At 41.3% G+C, this 13,653-nt stretch overlaps 1 protein-coding gene across 6 annotated transcripts in view; it reads right to left on the reverse strand.

Annotated features, from left to right (window-relative positions):
• GRIA3 (glutamate ionotropic receptor AMPA type subunit 3) overlaps positions 1-13,653 on the reverse strand; it is a 197,324-nt gene that overhangs the window by 74,282 nt on the left and 109,389 nt on the right. For all 6 annotated transcript variants that reach the window (XR_013538679.1, XR_013538680.1, XM_072981225.2 and 3 more), the window contains exons 5-6: positions 5,446-5,499; positions 2,378-2,539 (exon numbers count right to left, since the gene is read on the reverse strand). Coding sequence is in view for 4 of the 6 variants with exons in the window: in XM_072981225.2 (XP_072837326.1) it covers positions 2,378-2,539; positions 5,446-5,499 (216 nt within the window). In the remaining 2 variants the exon portion in view is untranslated. The remainder of the gene's footprint in view (positions 1-2,377; positions 2,540-5,445; positions 5,500-13,653) is intronic.

Genomic DNA, 13,653 nt, shown 5'->3' on the forward strand with positions numbered 1-13,653 from the left:
TTAACTCAAATACATAGCCAGCAATAAATCTGTTTATATATATATATTTCCTTTACAAAAAGAAACAACACAAAACAAAACAAAATCCTTTTCCCCGCTTTCTCATGTGGTGCAATATTACAGTTCTTATTGAGGTTATAAATCTGATAAATGTTCCTGTTCAAAGAAAGGGTAACATCTGCAAATGTTTTTTTTAAAAAAAACCATGAATGATATTTATTTCAGAATATGGGACAGGTTTTTTTTTTGCAGCTAGACATTTGCTTATCTTCTGTACAAATTCTATGTGTGTGCTTTTTTTCCCTTTTGCAGTCTATATCCTGATCCTTACAGAATTTTAAAACAAACAGGATTTTCATATTTAACAAACATAGATACCAAGATTGGCCATAATCCATTTATCAAATGGATGTGTGTGCGCGCGCAAACAGCATCTTTTGCAGAAAAATGTCTTGGGTTAGCCTTCATTGTTATTTTCTTCCTGACTAGCTCTTTGCCTACTTTCTGAGCAACTTTAATGCAATTCCTTCCAACTCATGCCAGGAGACAAATCTAATTTTCTGTTTTATTCATATTCTACTAACAAATGCACAAGCATGCGAAGAAAGCCAGAAAGGGAAAAAGGAAAAAAAGTTGATGAAATACTGAATAAATTAAAACACCAGGGCTTTAATTTCTAGCCAGTTTTATGTCCTAATGAAAAATGTGGTACATCAGTTTTAATTTTTTAAATTAGAAGTTTGACTTTTTGGGTTAAAAACTACAGAAATTTTACAAAGGAGGAGCACATCTGTGCTAAATATTAGTGTAATTCCTGAGTAGTATCCAACATTAATGTACGGTGAAAATTAGAGCAGCACTATTTTTCCGGCAGAAATTATTTAAAAACGAGCGAACAAACCTTAGCCCTAAAATAAACTCCAAATACATGTCAGTGCTTTTATCTATGGTAGAATTCAGGCACAGCTGGAAGTAGAGAAGTTGATTTACACCAGTCCCTGTTCGACTGGGTTAACCTCCCCACCAAAGGCCCTTGAGGAGAACTGCCCAGTTTTATAGTGGAACCAGACCGTGGTGATCAGCGCACTGGGATTTTTTGACTAGCAGAAACAATGACATCATCAACGACACCCTTCTTGGGCTTTCTGTCTCTTCTGATCTTAATTGCAGTACTCTCCGTGGTGGGTGGGTGTGAGATTTTTCTCAGCGACAATATATTGTGGTGAGCTATCCTTATTACACTGCAAAGTACTGGAGAGTGGGCAATTTCCCATAGCATTGATTGGGCAATTAAGACTCCTTAGCTTTATAAAAGGCCTGCTCCTGATGGAGATGAAAACTGTAAGAAATGTTTTGTTGATCTGGACAAACACAGCCATCTGAACTTTGGGGCTCTCGTTTCGGCCATGGCTGTGGATTTTGCAATGATGAACGCATGTACTTCAACCTGTACCATACTTGCCTCCATTGTTGGATTTTCCTCGCGATCTGTGTGGCTATGGGGTCTATGATGATAGCACCAACACTTTGCCGCTACACTACCACCTAGAAAATCCAGGAATCGGTCAGGTGACCTGGACCAGTATGTGTTGGAATTTATGTACAAATCCCACTTGGACATTAAGCGACCTGGAAACAGACCAAATATGTCTAGAGGGAAGGCATGCTTCTATGCTTCACCATGTGCAAGAGAGTGTTCTTGACTTCTTCGATGTAATAAACTAGATCCCCTCTATTACAGCCACAGAAATATCAGAGCCAAGTTAATCCATCCATGCTTACTATAGCCTTGTGCAGATATTCAGTCATCTACTTCAAGAAAACGCTTGAAGATGAAATTGTTCTACCCCCTACAATTTCCATCATTGTTGTCCTCATGTGGAAGATGTCATTGTAAAGAGGAGAATGTCCTCTACATATGGGCACTTGTCATGTGACCAGGAATTCTGTGTTTTCAGGTAGAGTCTCCCCCTTTCTTTCCTACCTCAGCATTGTCTACTAAGCCCCATCCAGAATTTCGAACATGACTCCTCTCCCTGGACATCCAGGAACTGGACTGGCAATGCTCTCCAGACAAAGGATGTGCTTTACTATTAAAACATAGGTGAAAATCCCGTTGCTGCTGATTAAATACTCTCTTTCTCAATTTAGGGTGCACACAGCTCAAACACAATGTGACAAAGTTGTATGGACCTGAAAATCAAGAAAGGAAGTTTTTAATCAGTGGCAAGCTGACCCAATGATGATATCACTCCTATTACACAGGAGGAACCCACTCAACAGAATTGCAGCCACAGTGTTGGAATATCCAGGGCTCAGAAAGCTATACTTTCATGAAATCCCTGTCCCAGTTCTGCCACTCGTCTACAGCACTTACCTTTAGAGGAGAATTTTTGGCTTCTGGGAATTCTCGTTCATCAAGTCTCACCCAACGCTGCATGAACTGCTGAACCATCGGGTTTTCATTATTAATAATCTGAAATCCAGTTACGTTGGCACCTCCTTGCACCACTTTATCCACTGAAATGTCTGTAAAACCCTGGGAAAAGAAGGCAAATGATTTTTCCTCTTGCTGGTCAAGGAGCATCCAAACACATGCTCTCCACCCCGAAGTGAACAGGACACTCTATAGTATATATTTTAACTCTTTTAACTGATTGGTGCGGTCATCACTTGGTTCAGACTTTCAAATAGGAAAATACATTGGTGTCTCGGCATATGAACGTTCCTACTTACGACCATTTCGAGTTACGACCAGCTCCGGCCGCAAAATTTTGCTTTGACTTGCTGCCAGAGCTTTCACTTATGAACAGAAAAAGGCAGGGAAAAAAGGTGGGAAATTCAAATTTCTAACTGTAGGTGGCAACGAGGCTGCTTCTTTGTAGCTCTTTTGCCCCAGCAGTTAGAGAGTGTGCGATCGGAGGAGGCTTGGGACTGCCTGGCTTCTGCTTCTGAGTGAGCGTGTGTGTGTTTGCAGGGAGGCTTCAGGCTAAGGTAAGGTGCTGTTTTCTGCTTTTTAAAAACTGTTCTGGGTGTTTTTGCAGCATGGTTTTGGACTGGGGGGGTTATGTTTCTGTGCTTTGATGGGTCTTGGGTGGTTTCTTTGTTTTTTGGTTCTCCCCATTTCCAATGGGTCTTGGGGGGTTTGGTTGCTTTTTGGAGTGTTTTTTCTAATTTCCAATGGGTCTTGGAAGTTTGTTTGGTTTTGGTCCCCCCCCATTTCAGATGGGTCTTGGGGGGTTTGGTTGCTTTTTGGATTCCCCCCATTTCTGATAGGTTTTGCATGCTTCCCTTGCTTTTTCCTTTGTTCTCTTTGCATTTCCAAACTGCTCCCTTTGTTCTTTGTGCATTTCTGAACTGTTCTGTTTGTTTTCTGTGCATTTCAGAACTGCTCCCTTTGTTCTCTGTGCATTTCCGATCTGCTCCGTTTTCTATGCATTTCCAATGGGTCTTGCATGCTTGATTGCTTTTCTTTCCCCCTCCCTTCTGCCGGAAGGGATTAATCGTGTTTCCAATGAGTCTTGCAGGGTTTTTTTGGTGATTTTTTTCTTCAGCCAGAATGGATTAATTGCATTTCAATGCATTTTAATGGGAAATGGTGCTTGAACGTATGACCATTTTGACTTACACCCGTCTTCCTGAACCAATTAAGTTAGTAAGTCAAGGCATCACTGTAATGAATTAAACATGTTCCACATCCTCCTCTATTATGCAAAAATGGAAATGTTGGTACTGGACCAGCTTAACCTTGGTCTGAAGAATCTTATTTTTTTCAGACTGAGAACAAGCATTACAACATGATGAGTGTGCTTTTGTTTTTTGTCCAAATGTTGAAAGAGCTCTCCAGGGTGCTGAACTTCTTTTAGGACACTCTTCAGTATCTTGAACAATGTCTGTAAAGTTCAGACTGAAACCCAGAGGCCATTCCTCACTTCTGCAGCATCAGAGTCAACAACATCCACCGTATCATAGCTAGTCCAAAACATCTGGAGTGTACTAACACATTGCCTACCCTTGTATTAATAAATCCAATATGGACAAGGCTAAAAATGCCACAACAGGCTTAAAGGCAGCTTTGGGTGGAATAAGAAGCCAGCAGGCATAAGACAACAACAGTTATCAAGTTCCAAGGAGGGGAGTCCATTTGGGTATTCACACTGTACAGTGATTACATTGAGTTGGCTGTACAAGGAGAAAAAACACCTGTCTATTTGTTTAGTGTTGCAGTGTTAAAAAATTAATCCTCTACCACTTGTGTCTTTACAAAGAAAAAAAAAGACACTGTATTCAGTTTCAGCCAAGGGGAATTGTCATAGAGAACATGTGAGTCTTAAGAAAGAGCCATTGACTCACAAAAGAGACTCAGGGGCAGTCACTGCAGGACCAAAAGTGTTCACATCCTCTTCCACACAAAGCAGAGTGCCAACTTTTGAAAATAAAATAAAACAAAATAACACTATAATAAGAAACACTTGAAGAAAACTGTTATAAAATGAGCTTTAAAAATAGATAGACCTAGGGCATGCCACACTTTGTTACGGAGGATAAGTCCGGTCTCCCTCTCCCTCTCCCTCGCATTGTCTCTCCGGAATAGGCCTTAGATGTGCTGTCATAATTGCACAAAGGAATTGTTAAACAGTCTGGCAACTTGACTAGATAGAATTACGGATTAACTTCTACTGTTCAAAACAACAGTAACTTAGCCATGCATAATGTTGTATCTTCCCACACTGAGTCTGTATTGTTAAAAAGAGATTTGGATTATCAACTCTATAATTTAAAAGGAAATACAAGTGATGCATAAAGTTTGAATGATTAGGGCTAGAAAGCATCTTTCAGGCAAGCTGATAGGCAGCCACTGAGCACCAGTGGCAATTATGACACCTGGGCTCTGATGATGTTATTGCTCTTCAATGACGAAGCAATGATAATCATCTTAGAATTGCGGAGCTCAAAGGGACCCTTTGGATCATCCAGTCCAGCTCCTGTCAAGGAGATCCAGTAGGGAAATGAACGCTTGACTTCTGGCTCTAAAAGGCTCCCAATCTGGCTCACAAGATAAGAGGCCATTGACAGTCCCTGCTCCCAGCTCACAATCTAAAATGTAAGGCATGACATACAAGGAAAAAGAGAGGTGGAGGGAAGAGGAAAGCAGGATCTCAAGAACTATGTTAGGGATGCCCACAATTCTGCACATGTTCCGTGTGAACTCATGAAATTTCCTTTAAGTACCAGTTTGTCATGTTCATGAGAGATGAAATGTTAAAATAGTTATGCACCTGCATCCATTTTGGGGGCTATAGTACAAGTTGGAAGCCTCTTAGAAACTTCTCCAAGCATTCTGCTTGGGCTAATTAAGAAAAACTTAGATGTCAGTGGATTCTTTCTCCCAGCTGTGTTGAATTTCCTTTTTAAGTATGCACATCTTATAGTAATAACTCTTACCAGGTTTGCAAGCATGTAGTGATAACTCCTGGAATTTTTATTAAGCATAGCAACCTGTAAAGAAAGAAAAGAAGATGTATGAGTTTGCAGAAGAACATTACAGTAAGATGAATAAAAAGCCAGAATGAATTCCACGTGGACTGCATAGGAAGGGGACTACGTATATGGGTGACCCCCCCCATTATACGCAGAGCAATGCTACACACTAGGAATGTGATGAGAAGGGATTCTTGGGTTCTTGAAATTCAAGGACTACCAATCCCACAAATCAGTGGGAGCTTGTGAGGCTGAATTATGAGATAGGGAGCCCTCAAACTGGCAAGATATAGAGCAGCTTCATCACCCCCATGCGCTCTCCTTCCACTTCTTCAAACTGTTAGAAAATTGTATTCGCGAAGGCTTTCACAGCCGGGATCTAATGGTTGTTGTGGGAACTGTGAAGCTCAGTTTCTCAGCACTGAACTCAGCCATCTGAATTGGGCCCTACAGGCAAATGGCTACTCCAAAAATGAAATCACAAGAGCCATCAAACCAAGAAAACAACACCAAACTGAAGAAGAAAAACAGCCACCCACAAATAAAGTATTTCTGCCATACATCAAAGGGGTCACGGACCGCATGGGGAAACTTTTGAAAAAACACAACCTACAAACAGTAGTCAAGCCCACCACAAAAATACAACAAATGTTACAGTCAGCAAAGGACAGAAGGGACCCCCTTACCACTGCAGGAGTATACCAGATACCTTGCAGTTGTGGACAGGTATATATCGGGACCACAAAACGCAGCATTCACACCAGAATCAAAGAACATGAGAGACACTGCAGACTAAAACAACTGGAAAAATCAGCAGTAGCTGAACATGCCCTAAAACAAGCTGGACATGAAATTCTATTTCAAAATACTGAAGTACTGGACAACACCAGCAATCTGTATGTTAGACTGCACAGGGAAGCCATTGAAATCCATAAACATAAACAAAACTTCAACAGGAAAGAAGATGGCCTAAAACTAAACATGGCCTGGCTTCCAATACCGAAAAATACAGCCTGCAAAAGGTCAACAAACTCTTACTCAGCCACAAGGGCTGAGATCATTGCACAAAAAAGACCAGCTAACGACACCCATCAGTCACAGTGACCGATAATCTCTCCCTCTCCCCCTCCTCCCTCGTCACAACAAAAACATGCTGATCACCCTATCTCCTGAAAAAAGGCAAAAAGCTGTTCCCACAGCTATAAATACTATCCAACAAACAGCAACAGAGCATGGACAGAGTTCCTACTTCAGTCCTCTGAAGATGCTGGCCACAGAGACTGGTGAAATGTTAGGAAGAACAACCTTCAAAACATGGCCAAAGAGCCCGAAAAACCCACAACAACCAACTGTTAGAAAATTACCCTGTGGGCGTTGTGAGGCTTTCTTGTGACTCATAAAGATGCATCAGGGGTGGGGAATGAGTTCCCAAGGAAGTTGTCTCTACATGGTCAGTCGGCCTCTTGGTTCCATAATTTGGCCTGCTGGGTTCCTGACGAATTATAGGATTGGGAATCCTTGAATTCCCATCCCTGCGGATCACCAAATGTTTCATTCTCTAGCCATCCCCTGACACCTGTGGGGTGCAAGTGTTGGCTTTGCACACACATGCACAAGAAAACACGCCCAACGTTTGGATTTTGTGCCCATTTGCAACACCTTGGATGGATTCACATCTTCACCTGCAAGTTTACTAAATGCCAGAGGAATTTACTAGAAATATGAGTGGGATTGTTAGAAATTGCTGGTGCAGAAGAACATCATGACGTAGGTGAGTTTCCATGGAGAAATCTCCATGAGTTTTTAAGGAATGAGTCATGTGTTGTTAAGAACTTTAAACGAAGCTGTTCATCTTTTTCCTAAGATGCTGGGTTTGCTAAACAAACACTGCGTCCTACCAGTCAGTACAGGCCAATTATTGATAAAAGGAAATGGTAACCTAGGTCAGTAATTTCTCTAATACTAGTGACAGTGCTGTGCTCACGGAAAGGCACTTAAGGAATGTTCAAGCATTCACTCCCTAGCCAAATTTTATATGGTCTCCTGCTTAATAGTCCTTTACACTTTTTGGGTCTCATCTTTTGGATGCCTGTGCATAAGGAATGTCTTCTTTCTTAGGTGGTATGTAAATATCAGCCCTTTTAGTGGAAGAACATAAAACGGCTTTAGTTATTTAAAAAATGCAATGGGATTCCCTTCCCTTCTAAAAACAATGTCCCCCCCCCCCAACATTTTATTTTGTTAAGACAAAGAGATTCCATTCCTAATATTTTATCTTTTGGATTTCGTGTGCAGGATATAAACATAAACATTGGCTTGTCTTGCACAGTGTCTGGATTCATGCTTTAAAGCTGGAGAAAAGCTGGACCTATAAAACATAAGCCACGTGATCACCTTTAGTCCCTGATTATCTAAAAGCTTTCTGGCTGACAGTTTTCTTGCTTACTCCTACTGAAGTGCCAAGGGTTTTGGAAGTTCCTAGCTCAGCAGAGCTATGCAGAACAACTCCTCTGAGCAGAATTGGTCCTTTCAGATTGGATGGGCTGCTGCTGAAGTCATCAATTCTGGTTAGCCCTCACCTGAAGGTGGTGGGGCAGAACCACAAAAAAAATTCAAAGGCCATACACATGTATCCCTGGATCTTGGAGGGCTGTACGCACTGCTATGATTTCTATCCTCTAAAAGGTGATCTTATCTTTTTATAAACTAATGGCAAGGCCAGTTCTGGAGGTCACCTTGAAATCTTCACATCAGCAGTGACCGCGGACCCCGTTTCTCAAAATGCTATGAACCTGCTCCAGGTTTCAGTGTACAGTTTATAGGAGCAATTGAAGGTGCAGAACCTTTCATCCCAAATGGTTTGGAACCTCAAACGGCATCTGTAAAACGCAGATTAAAACCCACGGTGGACTCACTGCACCTCTGAAATTGGAGTCACCAGCCACACTGCTTGAAACTGAAGACTGTCCTTTGTAAAGGAGGACACAGAGTAATTCTCCAGCATCATCCACTAGTCACCTGAGATTTCAGGGTGGTTTCCCAGCACCACACAGCCCATACCCTCAAACTGCCTGTTTACTCCATCCTCTCTTTTGGTCACATCTGTCCACCTCCCTGCCCTGCCATTGCCAGATCTGACTCTGCTTTGGCTTGAGGGCTTCACATCATAGAGCAGCCAACGCTCTGTATGGTTTCTGTGATATCTAATCGATTACCTGCAGAAACTCCAAGAGCTATGTGCAGTTGTAAGATCACTGTGAGACAACGACTCCTGTTTTAGAAAATACAGCATTTTCAGGAGAAGTTCATTTTTTCCCCCCTATGCAGAGAAATCCATGCTTCATGGAGGGAAAATGTCTTAATTAAATCCTAATAGCACCTTTAAAATTCAGCACATCTTCCTAGCCTAGAGCTAACGGTGCATAAGCCTTAGCAAACATTAACAGAATCAGAATGGAAAAGGAAGCAAACAGATCAGAACAAATCAGGTATCTAGGCATCAGCACTACGGATGAAAATGAACTTGATAATCCATTTCCACGAAGCAGAAATACAGGAAGAGACCATATGAATCCTGTCAATTCTTTATACTTTTTGGGCTGTTTCTTTTTGCCTCAGAAGCTGGATGGGGAATTGTCAACAGAGGTACAACAACTGTGGAAAGATTTTGTCTATTGCCTTACATGCAGTAGTTCTGCTCAACCTGATTGTGCAAGAGGGACACACAGACAACTTTTGGTGTGAGCCCAACCATGGGTCATTGCAGGTCCCGGACTTTTCAGAGTTCAAACATGGCAGTGGCATTCGAAACCCGTTTTGTTGCATGGGTGGTGTGCAAGAAGCTGAGCAGGCAGTGGCACAAGAGATGGGGCAAGCAATGTACTTGTACAGTGGCGTCATCCAATACAACTGCTTGGGTGGCGATTTCTACTCTGCCAGCGTTCCACTGGTTTTAGACTCTTAGCATTAATACTTTATGGCCACAGTCGTCTTCTGCAACTTCACACCATGCAAGGAGGAGGATGTCATCATCCTCTGTCCTCGGGAGCCTAGGGATTGTGTGTGTGTGTGTGTGTGTGTGTGTGTGTGTGTGTGTGTGTGTGTGTGTGTGTGTGTGTGTGTGTGTGTGTGTGTGTGTGTGTGTGTGTGTGTGTGTGTGTGTGTGTGTGTGAGACATTAATAGTCAAAATGTCCACTGGATCACTGGCTCCCATCCCCGTCTCAGTGCACTGATCTGGAAGCTTACATGGCTTTCATTGTACCAAGAAGATTCTGGCCTGTGTCTGAGCAACAAACCCCACAGATGGGACTGTGGCATTAAGTACAGTGGGGTCTCTACTTAAGAACTTAATCCGTATTGGAAGGTGGTTCTCAAGTTGAAAAGTTCTTATGTTGAATCTGCATTTCCCATAGGAATGCACTGAAAACCATTTAATCAGTATCTGCTCTTTTCCGTCCATAGAAGCTACAGTGGAACCTTTAATTAAGAACTTAATCCGTTTTGGAATGGTGTTCTTAAGTTGAAACGTTCTTAAGTTGAAGCAGAATTTCCCATAGGAATGGACTGAAAACCAATTAATCCGTTCTGGCTGTTTTTTTGTTATGTAGAGGTGCGTTCGTACATTGAAGCATTAGTTCCCATAGGAACTAATGCAAAGCTGGTTAATACGTACTCTACCACTAGGGGGAGAATTTTTTTTAACCTAAGATGACCTTAAAAAAAGAGCAGGAAAGGTTTTTTTTCCCCTGTTCTTATCTTGGATTTCTGTTCTCAAGTAGAAGCAAAATTTAGCAAATGGAGCTGTTCTTAAGTTGGATTGTTCTTAAGTAGAGACGTTCTTAAGTAGAGACCCCACTGTATCTTTTAGGACAATAGTTCACAGCCTTGGGTTACCCGCACGTTCTTAGACTACTATTCCAAGAAATCCTGGCCAGCACAGGTAGTGGTGAAGACTTCTGGAATCTGGAGTCCAAGAACTCCTGGGTTACCCAAGACTGGGAACCATTACTTTAGGACATGTTTCATCCTTCTGTATCTACAATTTCCCACATCTCTTTTTTAAAAAATGTCAATCGTGGTGTTGCTCCCTGCTGGAAGTGAACAATGGCACCTTCCTCCATCCTGCAGTCACTTCATAACAACACAAATACCCCTGATTCATCTGAAGAACAACATGCCTATTTTGAACATTCTTTTTAAAGAAGAGAGAAAAAAGATGGGGGGAGGGGGGGAAATCCAGTTGGACCATTTCTGTCCTGACATATATCTGGTGGATTCTACAATCTCTATTTTCTGGAGATAACTAACCATCACAATGTTGGTACCAACGCTGCGCACCCACAAGTGTTTGGTGTGGTCCTGCTTCCTTATCCTTTGGGAAGAAATGCATTAACTAATCAGAGATCAAAAGAAGATGCCATTTAGTATAAAATTAGCACATACTAATAGGTATGTATAAATGAATTATATTGAATATCATGTTGTTTTGTGCCATCAAATAACTTCCAACATATGGTGACTCTAGTGAGTTTTTGAGGTACGGGATATGTTCAAGGAATGTACCATTGCCAACCCCAATTAGATTTTCTAGACCAAGGGAGATTTGAAAGCAGGTCTCCTGAGTCTTAGTCTGACACTGTATTTACTACATCACACTCTTGTATTCAGAATTACTGGGGGGAGGAATTAAATAAAACCCCAGTACATCTCATCTAAGTGAGGGAGGTTGTAAGGCATTACTTATGTGTCTGGTGCAGCCGCCTATTTAGTGTTTACTTTCTTGATGAGCAAGTTCTGCTGTCCTTTCTCACCGCCAGCGTTTGTCCTGGGCCTCTTTTTACTTTTGACCGTTCCTGAGACCCAGTGGTTTTAAACCTTCTTTATTCCAAATGTTCACTGTTCAGCATTGGTGGCAGGATAAAAACTTTAAAAGACCTGTATTGGTCAAAGGCCTGTCTAGTATGGCATTTTCTTGATATGGTAGCCAACCCATTGCCTGTAAGAAATCCATGAGATGGATGTGAACACAAGGATACACTCAGGCTGTGATGCTGTGCCTTCACCATGGCAAATTTTTTTGGCCACCATCTTTGTTTCTTCCATTCCAAAGGGAATTAAATTGTCTGGACATGAAAACAGTGAATGAGGAGACAGGGATGCACCATTCACTGAACGATTGTGTCGGATGGGTCCAGACAGGAAGGATACTGAAGAGATGGTCCAGGTAAATAGAAGGGTCTACTAAGGAAATTTGGCCCAAAGAATCATGGACTGGGAGAGTCACTTATTCTTAGGCTGCAGCCAGAAATCAGTCCGAGTCCATTAAAATGGGATGCGGGAAGATGTATCTACTTTGAGATCTTTTTTCACCACAAAAAGAGAAGGGACACCAAGTGCACATTTTATCTCCTGGAGAAGTTGGAAAAGTTACTCTTCTGGACTACAGCTCTCACAACCTTGAAATCCTAATGCTCCAAGCAGTTCTCTCGCTCTTTTTCTCACTCTGTCTTTTTAAAGCATTGTTTGGCAGTGAATTTTGCCTTCAAGATGGCAGGGAAGGAGGTCCAAAATGGAAGCCAATTTTTCCTTGCAAGCACCCCCTGGAAGGGATACAAATGCAAAATAAAATAATATAAAATAAAGAATAAAAGCTGGGACTTGTCTAGAAACAGGATTTGGTACAAATCTCAGCCACCATGACATGCTTTGTGCAATTCATCATCCCTCATCCCATTCCACTTCATAAGGTTATCACAATGGTGACAAACATAACACCCCATAATCCATCTTTTTGCCCTCAACTGGTGGTTGGGTGGAAAACAAGTGCTATGAACAATTTGATGAACAGGACAATATGATGACTAGAAAATGGAGACTTACATTGTGAAAAGAGAGGGAATGCACCCCCAAAAGAGGAAAATGAAAGAGAACCTAGATAGACATAAATTCTGCTTATGCTAGATTTTTGATATTGCCAATTTAGACATATTCGTTGAAACCCAGCAACAAGGCAGAACAAGAACAGGCCCATTAATTGTTGGAGAGCTCACTGGTTTAGGCAGGATTAGATTCCCTACTGTGCCTTTCTAATGATGATCCATAGGGTTCCTTCAAGCCCTGCGGTTCTAAGATATCTAAAATATTAAGAATCAGAGGGATTTGGTAAGTCAATACCAATGTAACTGTCATTAATTCAATGGGCCAACTCCAATTGTGAATTACAACTTTATTTATCATAATGTAAATGTAAATCAATGTGCTATGTAAACGCTCACTTCTCTTGTTCTCATGTACAAAAAGGAGAGCATATTATTTTTTTTTCTCAATCAGAGGGCAAGATGTGAAATTCTCAACAAAAGGTTTTGCATTTGTAAGAATGAATCTTGTACAAAGAATGCAAAATGCACAAAACAATGATAGTGATCACTTTGTAGCATAGACTTTAAGAATAAGAAGCACAGGAAGGATTGTTTTTTCTTTGTGAACAACCACCCACTTCTTCTGTACTCGCCCTGCGTGTGTGTGTTTTGCTTCTCATCGGGAAAGGACTTTAGTTTTGTGCAAAGAGATGCCATACAAATTACAGAGATCTTAACCCACAAAGAAAGAAAGAAAGAAAGAAAGAAAGAAAGAAAGAAAGAAAGGAAGGAAGGAAGGAAGGAAGGAAGGAAGGAAGGAAGGAAGGAAGAAAGAAAGAAAGAAAGAAAGAAAGAAAGAAAGAAAGAAAGAAAGAAAGAAAGAAAGAAAGAAAGAAAGAAAGAAAGAAAGAAAGAAAGAAAGAAGGAAAGAAAGAAGACAGAGGTATTTGTGTTGCTTTCATACTGGAGGTAAAGAATACTGTGGGTTTTAAAAACAGCATGTTGAGAAGTCTCATTGCGTTAAGAGAGTCTAGACTGATGAGAGTTAAAAAATTAGTGAATATTCTTCATATCGCTACTCACCATAACAGAGAAATTGTGATTGCACGGCCTATGTGCCTTCTCAGACTGCTGCCCAGCTGCTCACTGTTGATACATTACTTCAAGCCCCCTGGTGTGCCCTATTCTATTCCATTCTCACCCTTTCTAGTTCTTTTCCTAGGCAAACGTTGAACTAAAGGGCCATTCAAGCAGGAGAAAGCTTGAAAGAGATGTCTGTAAAACGGGAAGCATGGCCATCATGCAGTTGCTTGG

Source organism: Pogona vitticeps, chromosome 11 (assembly GCF_051106095.1).
Source record: "Pogona vitticeps strain Pit_001003342236 chromosome 11, PviZW2.1, whole genome shotgun sequence".
Classification (NCBI taxonomy): Eukaryota; Metazoa; Chordata; class Lepidosauria; order Squamata; family Agamidae; genus Pogona; species Pogona vitticeps.